Below are 18,388 nucleotides of genomic sequence, written 5' to 3'. Positions count from 1 at the left end.
GTCATCAAGAACCAGTGTAATCCTCTGCTGTTGCTGTCATAAAGTCATAAAGTGAAAAGAAGTGCTTCTTTTCACTTTATGACTTACCTAACTAGAAAAAGCTGAATCAGTGACATTTACCATAACACATAACACCACAAATCCACTGCACCCAATCCCCAGAAGGTTAACCCAGACTTATCAGCTCTGTTAATTAGCCTCAGGTGCTAGTTCTTTGTATTCTGTACTTATGTATTTTTTAATGTATTTTTTGTGAAATGTAGATCTACATAACCACTCTGAAAAAAATCAACCAGTGGAAAAACTTTTTAAAAGATCAATTTCCTCTAGAAAAAAAATCAAAAACAAAATCTCCCAGTCCTTTAATCACCTTTCTATAATCCTCTGATTTGCAGTAGCCTACATCAGCAGATCAACTGGGGTGACAACTACTGAGTTCTGTGATGATGCACCTGAAATACTGTGGGTGGATTTCACACTAGCCACCAGGGCAACACAGGACATAAACGTGGGTGGTGTTTCCAAGTGCATGATTTTCTTCTCAGAGAATAGAACAACTTTATAGAGAAAAAAGAAAGGGAAAAAACGAAGGCAACGGTAAACCTATCATCTCCGAGATAACGCCCGAATTTCAGGTTATGCAACCTTAAACCACATATTTCCTCTTAGTCGCTCAAACTTCTCCTACATTCTGACAAGTTAATACTTGGTCTGAAATATTCTGCAAACAGTCAAAGTGAAAATCTTTGAGACCACATTTCAGAAAATGACATTTTATGCCACCTCCGTGTAATAGGAAAATAAATGTGAGTATCCAGATGACTGCCTTTATACCTGTTTTTAGTCGTCATGCTTTTAGGTATGAAGCTCAATTCACTTCATGGACGACATACAGTTTAGTTTGATCTCAAGATTCCAATTTAAATATATAATGAATCTCTGATCCATATTACACCTTGGCATACATTTACTGTAGACCTAACTGGACCCATGACGGCAGGTGTTACTCCCTGTAATATAATATTCATTGTTTTCATTCATTTAGTTTGCTGACATAATGGTATTATCTAAATATATCTTAAATAAAAGGCATGACAAAACAATATTTCTGTCTGATTTCTCTCTCGTCGAGGATGTATGTAAATTTCATCGCACCGCTCTGGGAGGTCGAATGGTGGATGTCGCTCAAAACGACGACCTTGAACCAGAAACCTTGCTATCTGCACGCCATGCCCCCTAAATTCAGTCTGTATTTTTTTTAAATAAATTGCAAAAAATAAAAAAATACATGTACGATCCAAATACATATCCAGTCAGAGAAAATCCGCGTTTATAAACAGAGGCACATTGCTTTTTTGTCCTTAAGCCAGCCCCTTTCTGCCGGATTAGTAGTAGTGGAGTGTACCAAGTGGCAAACGGGGGGAGGAAGAGGGTACAAATATGCTTATTTCAACTAAATAGGAACGGTGTAAGCATGCGTGGCGTGTAGTGTGACATAGATATGTGATATAAGCTATATAAAGTTAAATATTAAGTAAATAAAGAGTTGCCTACTGACGGTCACGAGTGAGTTGGAGGCGGAGAAACCCCCCCACCCATTCCGCCCCCCTCCTTTCCTTTCTGAGCGGCGCTCTACTGTGTGAGCCAGACAAGTGAAGCGCAGGAGACCGAAGCGCCGCTCTACACACCGGCTGAGATACAAACTGGTGATAATGTCTTCCCCGTGCATGTGCTCTCACAATTTCATTCCTTGAGACGAGTCATTTCAGAAGATTGCTATTCCGCGAAGGTGAGTACCATCCTCGGCATCTCCAGCAGGGATAAACAGGCTGATGGTAAAGGCAAGGCGTGATACATTGAGAGTATAGGGTGGATTGAGGTACCCTGATGTGGATGACCGATGAATGATGAAACACTCCTCAGCGATGACATGACGGCTGTGAGCGGGAGGGAGGAAATGAATTAACGAGGACAACGCCACATGGCACTAGTGACACCGGTTGGGTTGATAATACATTTTCTTCTATTTTTTAATCTATTGCTTCATCCGCTTTGGTGTGTCATGTTAACCCAACAGGCCGAGCCATGTGCATACAAAAAAAGATACCACAGAATGAGTCATTCTCCTTCTAGACGCACTCATATGTTTAATATTTGTAATAAGTGCTCTGCTATTAAACGATTAATATGAACAGAGGCGAGGCTTGCGCAGCATCGTTGCTCGTTTTTGGACGCCGCGTTGTGCTCACTGCATTATGAAACGATGGCCTTTGCCTCATTCAAACCAGGCTAATCTGGAAGCACTGAAAGAAATCTATTAATCTCTTAATCCTCTGTGTGGTGAAAGGCGGGAGACACGCAGTGCTTCGTGGTCGCAACGCCCCTCGTCGTGCTGGGGATATTTTTTGCGCCTCTGACAGTTTAAATGAAAATGTTCGAGGATGGATTTGAGCTTGATGTGAAGCCTCCCTGAAAGGATGCTCACATTTAGGAGTCAAGGATGCTGCGCACCTTAATCAGCCTTTAGGTGGTCGGCACACCCTTGATTCTCTTCCAGTGCTTCCGGTACTAAGCGTCATTAAATGTTAATGCACCGTGATGAAGCTCTTTTATAGGAGAGAAAAGTGTAATTTGGGAAGCTCATATGCTTTTATATTTGAGGGCTTTCCCCATCAGGTAAAAGGAGGGAATGTTTGGGTTTGTATGCAAATCGCTTTGCCTGTTCAATTATTCAGGGGGCTTGAAACGGGATAGCCTCTGTATCCCAGTGTGTCACTGTCCTAGGCAGCGTGCTCAACCAGCTAAATGCTCCAGGCCCATTTTTTTGGTCCAGAACAAGCACTGAGAATAAAATCCCATTCACTGATTTCGGTGCCCTTTCCAGTCATGTGATATCCATGTGAGGAATAAATCAGCATCCCTCAGATGGAGAAGTAATTCTCTCTACAGTGTAAATTCGAGTAAGATGCTGAGGGATAAGGAGTAAGGTTAAAAAAGTAGTTTATTTCGTGTGAAATATATAAATGGAGTCAAACTGAAATCAAATCACCCAAAGGTAAACCAAATAAAGGTTTACCTTTGGGTTTAGTTAGTTTAGTAAGTTCATTTCTGGTCATCTCTTGTCAAAGTTATTTTCGCATTTTAGGAAGGAAATAAGTACCTGAAACTATGTAAAAAATAAAGACAGGTTTTCACTTTCATTGGCTGTTTACCCTTTGCTGTGTTCCTATCTCTCCCCCGCAGATATATGGTGATAATGAGGAAATAAACCTCTACAAACTTTGTCAAAGCCCGCTGGCCGTTGAACCCAGAATACTTTCAAACTTGTGCCGTTGCGCAGAGTTCTTTTCACACGCCGGCTCTGTCCCACCAGCCCTCCAGCCAAGAAGACGTTCCACCCTTTCGCCCTTGTTTGCTTTATCAAATGCCCAAAAACAGCAAGGCCGTCAAGAGAGAGCTTGACGACGATGTCACGGAGTCTGTCAGAGATCTGCTTTCCAACGAGGACGCCTGTGATGATTCCTTCAAGAAGAGCTCGCTGATCGTCAACAACCATGAAGGCGAAGGGAAAGAGTGCGATGTGGAGGAAGGAGGGTCAGATGCCGAGGAGGAGGAACGACCGGCCTGGAACAGCAAGCTCCAGTACATCCTGGCCCAGGTTGGCTTCTCTGTAGGCCTGGGCAACGTCTGGAGATTCCCCTACCTGTGTCAGAAGAATGGGGGGGGTGAGTCTCAGCTAGCATCACACACACATAGTAAGAGCGTATAACTGATGGGTAGCACCATGTTAAGCATGATAACAAAAGGAACAAAGGCCAAGACACAAGGGGACAAAAGGAGTTCCGTGTTTTCCGTGGTAATTAAAAGTGTTCGTAGATCCGGGATGTGATATTCTTGGGTAGAAGCCAAGTCTAGCATCTACATGTGCATGTTTTTACAGAGGATAAAAAATAGTTAAAGAAGATGTGTTTGATTTGGTTGTTTTTTTGTTCATCCTTGCTGAGAAACCAGAAGTATCACCTTCCACTTTTGTTTCTTTGCAGACACTCCGAATGGGCTTTAAATGGCGTCATGACTTCATGAAATTACCATTTTACAGTGAACGTGTTGTACTCTGTGTTTACCATGTGGGTGCAGAGTCCCGTGATGTGTCCATCAAAACTAGACTCGGCTGTGAGCTTCACCGCAGACAGAATGTTAATGCGACTGCCTTGTTACGTCTGTGATTTCATAGAACATACAAGAGCAAATAACCAAACACAGAACCTCTGACACTGCTTTCAACATACAGGAAATAATTCTAAGAAGAGCGTGATGCTTCGGATTATAGTTTATGATAACCACGTTTCCTACAATGCGGTCTGCTCTACTTGATTGACTCCTCGCAGACAATTGTTGTGTCTCTAGTCTAACGTGTGTATGTGTGTGTGTCCTGATAAGGTGTTGCATGGAGATTATGTAAAGCTACTGAGTGTCTCTGGAAAGCTGATTAAATAAACAGGTTGGCCAGACAGGATAGAAACTCCGTCCAGGTTTATTACTACACTGAAGATCTGAATGATCTGTGTAGACTCGGGGCAAACAACATTTCCCCAAACTAGGAAAAGTAATCCTCATCATGATCATAAATGGCTATTAATATATAAGTTAATAAAAAATCATGTGTTAGGCAAATTACATTAGTTATTAATGTGCTATTATGTGAAAAACACCTCATAATTGCTTGCTTGTTAGGGACTATGATAACTTGTGAGTGCATGTAGAGTTAAAGAGTAATGACGTCCACTCTCTGAGTAGAAAGAAAGCGTTTTGCACAGGTCAAACCCAGGACTTTAACCTGGGAGACTGGGGTTTGTGCCCAACACTATACACAACTCCAGGTTTAAAAAAGAGGGGGAAATGTAAGTTTTCTGCAGTTTATTAAAAGGAAAATTTGAATATTAATTCCTCAAGTCGCTCCCACTTCTGAGTCACAGGTAGGTGGTTTAGGGGGAGGTCAGTAGATGCAGAATCTTTGAGAAATGTGTGGTTGATGAAGACGTGTCACTACAGTGCAGTCTGAAATACTCCACTGTAGTGACACGTCTTCAGAAAAAGAGGCCCGGCTCTTTATTGGTATAGAATACCACCTTGAATCATGTTCTTAGAAGTGTGTATATAATTGGCATGAGATAGTGTGCATGTGTGCTCAGGGACGTTCAGAAAAATTACCACCTCTCACAGACTGTCATGCTTTCAGGTCTGTTTTAAACGGCTCTGGTCACCCTGCTGTGTTCCACTGTAATTAGATTAAAATGGGGGCTGAAACCGGTGTGTGTGCGTGCGTGTGTGTGTGTGTTATATTGTTATGTCTGTGAGGACCAGTGAGTGAGTTTTGAACCCACTTGGGAGCAGAAGCTTTAGTAAAGGAAAGGGTCTTTTGCTCATCTTTCTCTTTTAGCTCTGAACATCAAATTTAGAGGACAACATTTTTTCTTTTATGTTCTGCACCAACCAAATGTGTATTATAAAATAGAACAGCTATCACCATCTTGTTTTTTGAGCCAGAACTAATCATAATTTGATTAGTAGGTGGAGTGCTAACTTAGCAGCTAACGCTAGCAAGTTTGGTTAGCAAGGTACATTCAGAGACTATATTTTTATGTATCTGCTAATTAGTGCTAATAAACAAATTACAGATGAAATTCTATCATTTTGTTTAGAAAGGTAAGGTGCCATTTGATTTCTGTGTCTACAGGCTGTTGGTAGAATTAGCTGAGCAGAAATCCAGAGTTGAATTAGCTTAGGTGACGCTAACTGACCATTAGCAAATGAGATGGTACCTACCTGTCACTAAAAACAGACAGCTAACTCATAAAAGCATAAATATAAGCCTCTATTAAATGTAAACAGGTAAGTTCTAAAAACCCTTTGTATAGCAATTCTGTGTGTCTTTATGACTTTTGCAGTCTGTTTTCATTTCTCACCTTCCCTTTGGAGATCATGTACACAATGTTCCAGGAACACTTTCAAGCCCAGTGTTAGGCTTATATAAACAAGCAGGGAAAATGCATGTAGTCAGCTTGTGTTTTGCCTTTTAGCTCTAGTAAATCATAAATCAAGTCAAACAGATTTAGTGGTGGATAGATTGTTAGGTATTTCTAGTAGTGTGTAATAATGCAAGTAATCCATATCTCTTGGTACCGAACAGGAAGTGAATTGCTGCGTGTCTGATAACTGGCTAAACCAGATATTTCATTTCACTTACTGCTGGGACTGAGGAGGACTGTGAAACGTTTTTAAAGAAGGAAAAAACAAAAGCTGCACTCTTGTTGGGCTGTTTGCTTTCTCAAAGTGCCATCAAAGTGTCTGAATATCCCAGGGAGACTGTTGAAGTTCTTAAAAGACAATGGAGACCAGAGGGAGGGTTTTGATGTTGTCAAAGCCCAAAATAAACTGCGTATTCTGTAGCAGAATTAGATATTATATTAATAGAAATTACTAAGTATGTTGTACACACACACATGTGTAAAAAGCATAGAAACACACACATATTAATTTCTCGTGTGTGACCACTCCCATTAAGGGAGGACTCAGGAAAGGATGTGAATGAATGTCCTGCCAGATAAAACAATGAGCTCTGTTGCAAAAGAGATGAAACCAGTTTTTAAAATAATAAACCCATTGCGGTGCGGCGCTGTTGTCAATGACTCACAGCAAGCCTCACACTACGCCGACTCACCAGTGTTTACGTTTGATGTGGCTCAGACTTATGATTGGTACCGTGTCACAGAGGGGGCTTTTCTCTTCTTCTTCGTTGCTTTAGTTACACTCTGGAAATGATGCAATTGATTTTAATATATATCAGTGGTTGAGGGCAGACAGGAAGTTTCATTTCACGTGCGAAAAAGCGAAACAACCCCACAGGAGCACAGTTCCTTTCCGTTTCCTCTCAGGAAAATAAAACGGCTCATTATTTCCAAAATCTAGCTTTGGGTTCTCTTTTTGTCCTGAAGTTGTTGTGCGCTTGGCAGTCTCGGTGCTCACAGGAGATGCGGCATCCTGTATTTTACCGTACCACACTATTACACCAGTTAATGTTGGTTATTCACCCAGAAACCTTAATTCTAGAGAATTAGGTAGAAGCCCATCAAGGCAGCACGTGTGTGTAGTCGTTTGGATCTGATTGTGTGTTTAATTTGCTGTTTAGGTGAATGTGTCACCATCAGGGAGATGTTATGTTGTTGTATAGTTAAAGTTTAGAAAACAGCTGTCTGTTGGTGTGATTTTCTAGCCAGAATGGGGCAAAGGGTAAGATTTTAAAAAGCTGATGTTTAAGTGTTGTCACCACATGTTTGTTAACTGCTTTCAGGAACTCAAATGTTAGTGCCTCACTGTTATGTGATTTGACAGTTTACTCTTCTTTTTGCATCCTTCATTTAACCTGCTCTTCATATTGTTTTGATTGGCAGGAGCATATCTGGTGCCCTATCTCATCCTGCTCATATTGATTGGGATTCCGCTGTTCTTCCTGGAGCTTGCGGTGGGACAGCGAATCCGTAGGGGCAGCATCGGTGTGTGGAACTACATCAGCCCTCGGCTGGGGGGGATTGGCTTTGCCAGCTGTGTGGTGAGTGAGACACAGGGGTCCTGTCTGAACATGGTTAAAACATTGTGTATAAACAGTATGGTGGTATATTAGCATACTGTTGGTTGTATTGATTCTCACACTGAGCTGTTAAGTCACTGCAGGTAGGGAAAAATATGGAGTGACAATAATTTGAAGAAAAGGAAAATTGTGGGGTGGGGAGTCTTTACTAATTTAGCCTCTATTTTGTGGCTAAATGTTGTGTTTCACACTGTTTATGATTTCAGTTGTGTGTCTGAAGTTGACTTTGTTCTCTCGCCTGTAGGTGTGCTTCTTTGTGGCTCTCTACTACAATGTCATCATCAGCTGGAGTCTCTTCTACTTCTCCCAGTCCTTCCAGCAACCTCTGCCATGGCACGAGTGCCCCCTCGTGAAGAACAAGACCAGTACATGTAAGACGCAATTTAGTAACGGCAGTATTCGGCAGGCTTCTTAAGGTCTTTGTGCCGCTTGGAAATGATCTTCAGTAAATACGTCCATGATGAGCGCTATGTTTTTTGTCCATAGATGTGGTGCCAGAGTGTGAGAAAAGCTCAGCAACCACCTACTACTGGTACCGCGAGGCCCTGGACATCTCTGACAGCATCTCTGAGAGCGGAGGGCTGAATTGGAAGATGACCGTGTGTCTGCTGGTTGCCTGGTCCATGGTTTGCCTTGCCATGATCAAGGGAATCCAGTCTTCTGGGAAGGTACGCATAATTTAAAACAGTTAATTTAAGATAGGGAGAAAAGATACCAGTAGAAAATAAGAGAGAAGAAGAGACAGATGGAACAAAACAGGAAGAAATCAGCACCTGCTAGGACTCTTGCACTGTGGAAAATGGAGAATAGTAAGCGAAACAAAAGGATTGTGCTTGCAGAATGTTTTGGAAAGTCTTTTCACACACAATTAGCTCTCTTCAACAGGCACTGACCGCAGTAATGTGCCTTGACAAATTTTTCTAATGATACAGCCTGAAATATGATTTTCAGAGCCCATGTGATCTTTTGTAGGATTTCTGGCTTAGCTGACTTTAGCTTAGTGTAACAAAGCTGACAGTAGCGTGACCAGCATCCGGAAGGATTAGCCCCTGGATAAAGGTTGTCATTTGCTTGTTCCTCGCTTTCTTTTAACAGGTGATCGTTATCATTCCACACTTTCACTATCATATGACAAGTATTAGCTGGTGTACTCTTGGGGTCAGAGTCAAGCCTCTGCTAACTGTGCTGTACAAATAGTCCCAAAACGAGCTTTGATGTTGTGCGAGTTATAAACTGGGTGTAGGGTCAAAATTAATACGGTAGATGTGAACGATATTTTTTTTATGTAGTGGAGTAAGGCCTTTTAGTGAAGGCCTATTAAGTTGACTCAACCTCAGACTTTCTTATCACGCTCTGCAGTCTTATTGGGCTTTTGAGCCTCTTTTAGGTCATTGTTTTTGGTTTTACAGCACTTTTATTAAGTGCTGCAATCTCACCTTCATTCACCAACATCTGCAGGCAGCAAAAAGACTTTGGCAAACCCAGCGGCTCATTTAGAGTATTCTGATTACAGTCTTACTGTATCTTATTAGACTATAAGTGATGGGATCTAGCAAGCAATTTTTAATTAAAGATGAGTTCATTTAAAATATAATGAAATCAGATAAAGATAAGGACTACAAACAAACTCAGGTATGAAAATATTGGTAAATTGCTGGTTTGTGTGTGAAACGTTCGTGCTTGCAGTTTGCGCTCACATTTGTGCTTACGCACTGTTAGCAAATGAGAGCCATTGTTCTCAGGTCCCCCCAAGTCTTATCCCAGCGAGTAGCAGCAGTCTACTGCATGCTTGGCTTTGCATTCCCCCCAGCAGAGACGCACAAAACAAGATGGATGCCGTGTCCAGCAGAAGTCCTTTAATCTTGGACCGCTGTCGGCGGTGATTTGCAACGCTGGTCTCTTTTCTGCTGTCTGCCACACCCTGCTGCCTGGCAAGAATTCTCACCTATAAATACAATCAGTGTTTCACTAGTGCTGCGTCATCGGAGGGGATTTATGCATTAGCACAAAACAGTCAGACCCTTATACTGTTATCAATGAAATAAAATAAATTACAGAAAGAAACACATAAATACTCATTTTTGGAGGTAATCAGGGCCACCCAAGCTGTCAGTTAGTTGTACAGTTTGAGCCAGATGGCTGTCCTACAACCACCAGCTGGGTCTGAAAGGCCCTTTTTAGTTGTCCAGCACAGAGACTGTGCACAAACTTTCCCTCCGAGGAGCCAGCTAAGTGTCTTAGAAGTTTAATCAGCGGCACATGATACAAAAGAATATTAATGCCCTCTCTGCTAATGTTCACACAAAAGACTTGTCCGAGGAATATCCCTGCCACAATCTGCGTCTCTGCCCCATTTGTGTGTGTGTGTGTGTGTGTGTGTGTGTGTGTGTGTGTGTGTGTGTGTGTGTGTGTGTGTGTGTGTGTGTGGGTGGGTGGGCATGAAAGGGATCTAAACCTTTGGTTACCATGGTTATACACACTCTTTTGGCTTGACTTGATTGTCAAGAGCGTGGTGAAAAAAAGAGATGATAAAAGATAGACTTGAACTGATAAAATAACAGAACTTTGAAAGCTTTTGTTTTCTTATACTTTTATGGCAACTTATGTGTCACGTTTTAAATGTTAAATGTTAAGATTACTGATAAATCTTGTTTAAAAAAATTACTTTATTACTTTACAGTCAGGCTTTCTTGTAATGACGTCAGAGAAATTTATCAGTTCATGTAGAGAACAGTGAAGTTCCCAGAACTTAACCGTTGCAAGAAGAACCTTCTATCTGTAACAATACATGAGCCTTCAGAGAAAAACACCCCTTTTCAAAGACCATAAGACTGAGGTTACAAAGGAGCAGCCTGCTTGGCTTTGTGACGACCAAGGCTGCATTTCAGTTCAGCAAAGTGCTAAAAAGAGTTACAGCTGAAAAAGACGAGAAACCAACTGAAGAAATGAACTCAGCTTATCACATTGACTTTATGTAAGGGTTCTTCACTTGAGAAACATTTAACTCAATAAATGTATAAATATATTTGATTATATATGTTGCTTTAAATTCTATTTGGGTTCTCCTGAAATTTGAAACGTATCATATCACAAAAAAAAAACTTTGTGTCCGTGCTTTAAAAATGAAGGAAGGTAAACATTTGTGGTCTTTACATATTCTACAGGGACGTCCTGTATATATAATAAATATACTACTCAAAAAATAAATAGAGAGTTAAATAAACAAGAAGTTCATATTTTGTGAAATACATTTTCAATCTTAGTTTTAAATCCATCTCTCAGTACATTATCTTAATCTCTTAGAAAACCCAAACATCTTCTGTGGGTAGTTTTCCATTTCTTTTCACTGGTTTTTTTCAGTGGCAGAACACATTCCACCCCCTACCCCACCCACTCCCACCCCCACCTCCAATATATGCATGACATTATCATCAGTGTCACCATGGTGCAATTGACTGAAGTTGACCGAGCAATCGTGGCACGCACTGTTGCTACAGTCCTGCGTGTCCATGAGAGCACCATCTCTGATCTGATCGTTCATGGTAAAAATGTGAGTCGACAGAGACACCGAGATGAGGTCCTCCAACCTGTACTTTTGCACTTCTCGTGGCAGTGTCTGTCCCTCTGGCAGTTTCAGCCTCCACACTGCCAGAGCACCACAGGCCTTTCTGAATCAAGAGCATATCCAGACTTCCTTGACCAGTGTTTTTGTCCCAATATGTCTCCAACTGAGCATGCGTGGGACGTGCTGGGTCGATGTGTTTATTAGTGAAATCCACAACCAATGACCGTTGCGTAGCGGCAGGCTGATCCAGGAATGGTCAGCAATTCTTCAACAACAGATGCGGTCCGTGTGCAGATGGGCAACAGCTTGCATCTGCAGAGGAGGCTATACCTCGTACTAAATGATTGGCTATAAAATCTATTTAAAACACAAAACTTGCTTCTTGTTTGTTTTTTGTTTTTTTACTATTTTAAAATTAAAGCTTGAGGAGAAATTCATTAAATGCCAGAGACCTTGATTAAAGAGGACCTACCATGCTGTTCCATATTTTTATCTTATATATACACCGCTACAGTCATGAAACGTCATGGTAAAAATGGCCAATATTTTAAATAAGGAGATCGGTTTATCTGTAATTCCCGTGAAACCTTCCAGACTTCTCTGGTGCCCATTTCTGGGAAGTTTCTTCTGTCGTCGGCTGTTTATGATGTCAGGCAGAAGACAGCCAATCAGAAGAAAGTTAGCTGGAAGGCAGGCTGGCTATAAAGGGGAAGGACCTAGATAGTAATGTCTCTGAATCACTGACTGTGCTCATGACTCAATCCCAAACTATCTCCCGGTGTCTGCACCCACACCCTACAGGATCTGTAAACTATCTGGCTCAGGGTTTCATCCCGTTTATAGTCTTTAAGCGCCAACTTGTCTATCCGGTTAATGATATGTAGGTTTGAGGGGGAAGGGGCACTTAAGCCCACCCACAAATTAGTGTGATGTGATGCCACGATCACATAAAATAATAAATGTTCAGACTACATCCCTCAGCTGCAAACTGAAATTCTTCACGAGATGTTTGGTCCCTGCTTTGAATGCTTGAATAAATTCGATTTTAAAGAAAGTACAGCAATAGAAGAAAAACATGTTTTTACTTATTATCAGCTCTCAGCAGATCTTCACTCTCTTTTCTGAACAGTTTGATGTTCCTGTCAAACGACCACGATCAGCACCGCATAGAAAGTCAGGCAGTGAGATCACGCTGCATTTGTTTACTCATTTTAATTTGTTTGACAGTTTTTCCAAAGATACGTGCCCTGTGTGATGTGGAAAACACTTGCGTTTGCTTGCAGGTGATGTACTTCAGCTCCCTCTTCCCGTACGTTGTGCTGGTTTGCTTCCTGGTTCGGTCGCTCCTCCTGAAGGGCTCCATGGATGGGATCCGTCACATGTTCACACCCAAGGTAAAGATCCTCTCAAGTGTAGGATGACCTTTTTGTTATTATGATGTTTGGACTTGATGATGCTGTATAATTAAAGTATCATATATTTAAAAATACATCATTTCGAGCTAATTTTCCCTTTAATACTACACTTCAGAATGAAAGTATTTTACTTTATACTACAAAATCACCTTTTCACACATCACAAATGTTCTTATTGACAACATTAGCTTCTTCACTAACACAATGGTGTTTAAATATTAAATGCTCCTTATTTGTGTTCCTTGACTTCAGTAGTCGTTTGACTTCTGACAGCAAACAGAAAAAGAAGTAGAAAAGAAGTTTGAAACGCAGTGTTTGGAGCAGTATGTAGTACATTTTTTTCACATGAATATGACAGAAAATAAGGAAAAATATAATAGGTCTCCTTTAATGGATCGTATGATAGAACCATATAATACTGAACAGGACTGTAGAGGATTGTTCGCATCATGAGTACTTTCATACTTTAATCCATTTAGATGATAGTACTGGCTTTATACTTAGACATGAGTTGAATAGTGCTCAGGTCAGAATGCCCTTATTTCTGCTTCTGTTTATTCACTGTTGAAATCGCTGTTGAATTAAACTGTGTCTGAACTCAAAAAGAACTCCGCACTGTGATAGGCTGGCTCCTCAGCAGCAACTGGCCAATGGCATGTCAGGCTGCAGATGAATGTCACCATGGAAACAGGAGTTACTGAGTTTTTACGTAACCATCCAAGTGCAGACACTGGCAGCAGTGCATGTCTGTGTTGCATGTCTTCTCGCCTCGTCGCTGACACTTGCGTTCTGCCACCATCTTTCATGTACCTGATACGTGTGCTCATGAATAAATATGTAAAAGGAATATTATGCAATTAATAAAACAAACACTGTTGGCTGTCAGCGAGAAGCTGTTGCGTTTGAATCGGCTGGCTTTCTGTGCAGAGATTGTGTCGTTATGGTTACATAGGTTCTCTCCAGGTGCAAAGAGGTGCATGTTTGGTTAATTGGTTATTCCAAATTGGCTGCAGCTGTTGATGTGAATGGTTAGCCCTTCAATAGACCGACAACCTCTCCAAGGATTACCTGGTCTCAGCTGAGATGGTCTCCAGCCTATCAGCAGAGTTGAAAACTTTAAAACATAACTTATGGTAGATGACAGTGATGTGGTGTTTTATGACACTCATCAGTCTGTTCTCCTCCCAGAAAAATTGCCAAAATGACTGAACATTTCTTTCACCAATATATATTATTTCCACAAGAAAGCAGTACAATCAGGTTTTTACAGAAATCACAAATATATGACTAAGAACTACATTAATCTTTCATTTACTTTGACAACATGTCAGCTATCATTGCCAGTTATTGAAAATGCTTGATTGAAGCTTCATCATTTGGTATATTTTGTGACGTTACATTGGGGATGTCATTGCACATCCATTTATATTGTAATAGGTGTTTAGAGCTAAGACTTAATTCAAATCTGTTCGTTTTCAGCTGGAGATCATGCTGGAGGCCAAGGTCTGGCGTGAGGCAGCCACGCAGGTCTTTTTCGCGCTGGGTCTCGGGTTCGGTGGCGTCATTGCCTTCTCCAGCTACAACAAGCGCGACAACAACTGCCACTTTGATGCCGTCTTGGTGTCTTTTATCAATTTCTTCACTTCTGTGCTGGCCACCCTGGTGGTGTTTGCCGTGTTGGGCTTCAAAGCCAATATCATGAACAGCAAATGTGTTGCAATGTGAGTATAAGACTCTAACACCAACAGCAACGAGTCCATTGGTCCACTTGTTTCAGACAATACTTTTTCATACTTCAGTCTTTGAATGTGGTATTTCTGAAGATTGTTCAAGGATGATTGATGTTTAGCTTTTTGACCACCGTTTAAATCTCTTGAGAATTTAACAATCAGCAACTTTTTTCTTTTTTTTTAGGAACACCAACAAGATTTTAACATTGTTGGGGAGCGGCATCCTTGAGCAAAACCTTATTCCCCACCCCATGAACCTTACTCAGGTTAATCAAGTCAGTGGTGAGGACTACCATAAGATGATAGATCACATCAAAGGGGTTAAGCAGGATAAGTTCGAGTCACTGGGACTGGAAGCCTGCAGCATCGAAGACGAGCTGAATAAGGTACATGGGGATAAAAGTTGTAAATGACTCCGTATTCAAGTCATTCCACGTGGCCGTATGTTATTTTAAAAGTCTATAACATTTTATTGAAGATGTTTATTTTCTTTCTTGTCAAGTGTTACCCACTTTGTGAGTGTTCAGAAAGATGGGTTTATTTGAAATTACATAAGTAAATAATTTAAGCTAACGGCTGCAAACAGAGCAAGTGGTATTCTTCCCAAGCCAACCTCAAACTTGCCTTTACCCACACCTTATCAGGTATAGACTATTAGCAGTTAAACCAAGACAACATCCAAAGACTCGAGAATTGACAAGGCAAGGAGGGTAAGGGTTGCAGAAGACAAAGAGTTAGACGTCTTTTACATATGTGGAATATGTGTAAAGACTGGAAAAAGGGATTGAAATAGGGAATGACCGAAGTACTTCTGGTAAGTATACTTGAACTCCAGAATTCATAAAAGTGGCAACACTTTGGGAAAGTTATCTTGCTGAAAACATTGGTATTATTTTTTTCACCATGGACCTTATACCTACAGTATTCCAAAACCTAATGGAAAAGCCCCCTTAGATTTTTGTTGGACCTCGTGGAAACCAGGATTGTGCTAACTTTTGGATCACCTACTGTAAAAGAAAAGCACATATTTCTGGCAACTCTGGTCAGGTTGGCAGTCTGTTTAGTCTTCATTAAAGACAACAAAAAGAACAAATTCAAAGCAACGAGGCCTCTAAAAGTAGCTAGTGCTACACTAGCTAGCTAGGACTTTGGTGCTGTGTTTTAACCTTTCCTTCTTTTCTCCCTGACAGGCAGTACAAGGCACAGGCTTGGCTTTCATTGCCTTTACAGAGGCCATGACCCACTTCCCAGCCTCACCCTTCTGGTCCGTCATGTTCTTCCTAATGCTGGTTAACCTCGGCCTCGGCAGCATGTTTGGCACCATTGAGGGTATCCTCACCCCGCTGATAGACACATTCAAAGTCCGAAAGGAGTTTCTTACAGGTTAGAAAGATCACATGACCTGTGTTTTATCCTAATGACCATATTTAAATCAGTCCAGCTCTGTAAAAGGAAATGTTTAGACATGCTGTGTATGAAGGATAAATGGAGGCAGTAATTCAGTCTTGCAAAAGTGGATGGAAGACGATTGCAGAAGACCCGTGCAGACTTGTTTTACTCAGACGTACATCTTGTAGGAAGCAGACTGTGGCTGACTATAGCTTTGAGTTACAACTGTCCCAAATAAACCATTGCCATTAAAAACACTGATTTTATAATGCTTTATGTTTTCTTTCTACGAGAGAAGAGCTGCTATTTAAAGCTAAATGAGTTTGACTTTACCCAAAACCAAGCTACACCCTCAAAAATATAGTTTCAGAGAGATAAGTAATAATGTAAAAACACAAATTCGATTAATAACACATGGTGGCAAAGTGGCTGTCACACTCTCAGTGAAAAGATGTAGGTTGCTGAGCCGGTCTTTTTGAGTCAGATAGCTTAGAATGGATCCCGTTCCACTTATATATACTCCACTCCAAACTCTTCTTGTAAACTGGGGAATGATGACAGTATTGAGTTTAAGCTCCATCACACATGTAATATTTATGGAGTTTTCATTTGAGACCTTTAATGTATGTCAGTATGCACAGTGACGAACTACCTGCGATCTCTCCTGCAGTGGGATGTTGCGTGTTGGCCTTCTCCATCGGTCTCCTCTTTGTTCAGCGCTCAGGGAACTACTTTGTGACCATGTTTGATGACTACTCGGCTACTTTGCCTCTGCTCATAGTGGTCATACTGGAAAACGTGGCGATCGCCTGGTTCTATGGGATCGATAAGTAAGTTCACAATATACATCATCTCCATGTTTCCTTAATATTTACTCACTTACTGCTTATGCAGAAAAAAGCTTTTTAATGGCTCTTTAAGCCATTCATTTATAGTTTTTTCTTAATGTATTTTTTTCTGCCTAAGGCAAATGGCTGTAACAAAGACTACCTACCTACAGGGCTACAGACTGTACTTGTTCCTTACATAACTTCCACATTGTCTATTTTTGTGACACTTTTTTGTTTTAAACATAATTGTTTGAATGCAACTTTAATGGCAAAAATAAGAACCACATATATAAAGCCATCCGGTGTATAAAGCGAAAACAGGAAACTATTGTGAATTCTTCATCTGATCTCACCTCCCGCTGCTTTGCTCTGTTTTCAGATTCTTTGAAGACTTGAAGGACATGCTGGGCTTTACGCCGTACCGTTTCTACTATTACATGTGGAAGTACATCACACCCATCCTGCTAATGGTCCTCCTGTGCTCCAGCTTCATTCAGCTGATAATGACGCCGCCCAGCTATAGTGCCTGGATCCAGGAAGAGGTGAGTTAATGTCTCCGGCTGGGCTTCTGAAATCAGGGATCAATGTGGGTGGAAGTTTTCCTAAATAGTAAACCTGGAACGAGTAAAAAGCAAATTCAAGAGTTCAAAGAAATGGCAAGAAAGTAGAAAACGAGCCAGGCTTTTTGGCTGATAAACAGAGGTTTAGATATCCTTTAATCTGAGGAAAATCAACAGGATACATGTCTGCCACATAGACCTTCAAGCACCAGTGCTATTAGCTTGAAACCGCTATAAAGTGGAGCACAGGTCATACTAGACAAAGTGCATCCACAAGTATTATTGCTTTAGTTAGAAAAATAGCCTTCTATTAAAAATTATGTTAATAGAGTATTGATTGTCTAAAAAAGTATATATTCTACCAATCTAGTATCACATTACTTACATTACTTCTTCTGCTAACTTCTTTCACTATAACTCGTTGCTTTTCTTGTGTTTGCCCTCCAGGCCATAGAGAAAACCTTGCGCTTCCCTCCGTGGGGCATTGTGGTCTGCATCTCTCTGGTGGTGATGGCCATCCTGCCCGTGCCCGTGGTCTTTGGCCTACGCTACTTCAACATCATCAGTGAGAACACGAGTGGCCTTTCCACTGTTTCTTACAAGAAAGGCCGCATCATCAAGGAGACCGCCCGGCCAGAGGAAGACGACGACGCTAGCCTTATTCATGGAAAGTCTCCCAGCGAGGCTCCCTCGCCGATGCCTGGCAACAGCATCTACCGCAAGCAGAGCGGCAGCGGCGGCACTGATGTGGACACCGCACCTAATGGCCGTTATGGTATCGGTTACCTGATGGCTGACATGCCAGATATGCCTGAGTCAGACTTATAGACTGACAGTGATAGTATGCCCTTCCGCAGCCATAACGGGGGGCCACTTCTCCCCCCTCAACTCTCTGCGTGCGTTTAGTTAGCTGTATTGTCGCTGTACATTTCTCTTGTACCGTATTTTCTTTGTATATATTGTAACTGCTCTCTTATTTGTTGTCTCTGAACCTTATCTGCCAGTTTCAGAGTTTTGAACTAAGTCTAATTCTGTACTAAAAGAACCTAAAAAAATCTCCATGGGGAAAACGTTAGTCTGAGGCCAGGCTCATTTCATGTCTGTGAAACTGCACTAGTACAACTGTATCCCTTAAAAGAAGGTCTAGGAATAAACACCATCCTTGTCGAATCCTTCACCGATTTGCTTGTGTGCTTCCCAAACTCATCTCCATTTCCCTCCAGTCTTTGCTCCCTTTCTTTTTGGAGAGCC

The 18,388-nt window shown here is 41.3% G+C and overlaps 1 protein-coding gene across 1 annotated transcript; it reads left to right on the top strand.

The window, feature by feature from the left end:
• Window positions 1-3,424: 3,424 nt before the first annotated feature.
• On the top strand, window positions 3,425-17,965 carry slc6a15 (solute carrier family 6 member 15). Its single transcript, XM_085357743.1, has 11 exons — window positions 3,425-3,725; window positions 7,452-7,609; window positions 7,893-8,019; window positions 8,135-8,316; window positions 12,497-12,607; window positions 14,108-14,349; window positions 14,543-14,744; window positions 15,549-15,741; window positions 16,418-16,577; window positions 16,957-17,119; window positions 17,585-17,965. The coding sequence occupies exons 1-11, from the start codon at window positions 3,425-3,427 to the stop codon at window positions 17,963-17,965; spliced, it is 2,220 nt and encodes a 739-aa protein (XP_085213869.1).
• Window positions 17,966-18,388: the final 423 nt, after the last annotated feature.

The sequence above is a fragment of the Diplotaxodon limnothrissa genome, linkage group LG7 (genome assembly GCF_057381915.1).
Source record: "Diplotaxodon limnothrissa isolate DT_005_m linkage group LG7, D_limnothrissa_male_GT1.1, whole genome shotgun sequence".
Classification (NCBI taxonomy): Eukaryota; Metazoa; Chordata; class Actinopteri; order Cichliformes; family Cichlidae; genus Diplotaxodon; species Diplotaxodon limnothrissa.
This window is presented reverse-complemented; position numbering and strand designations above follow the sequence as displayed.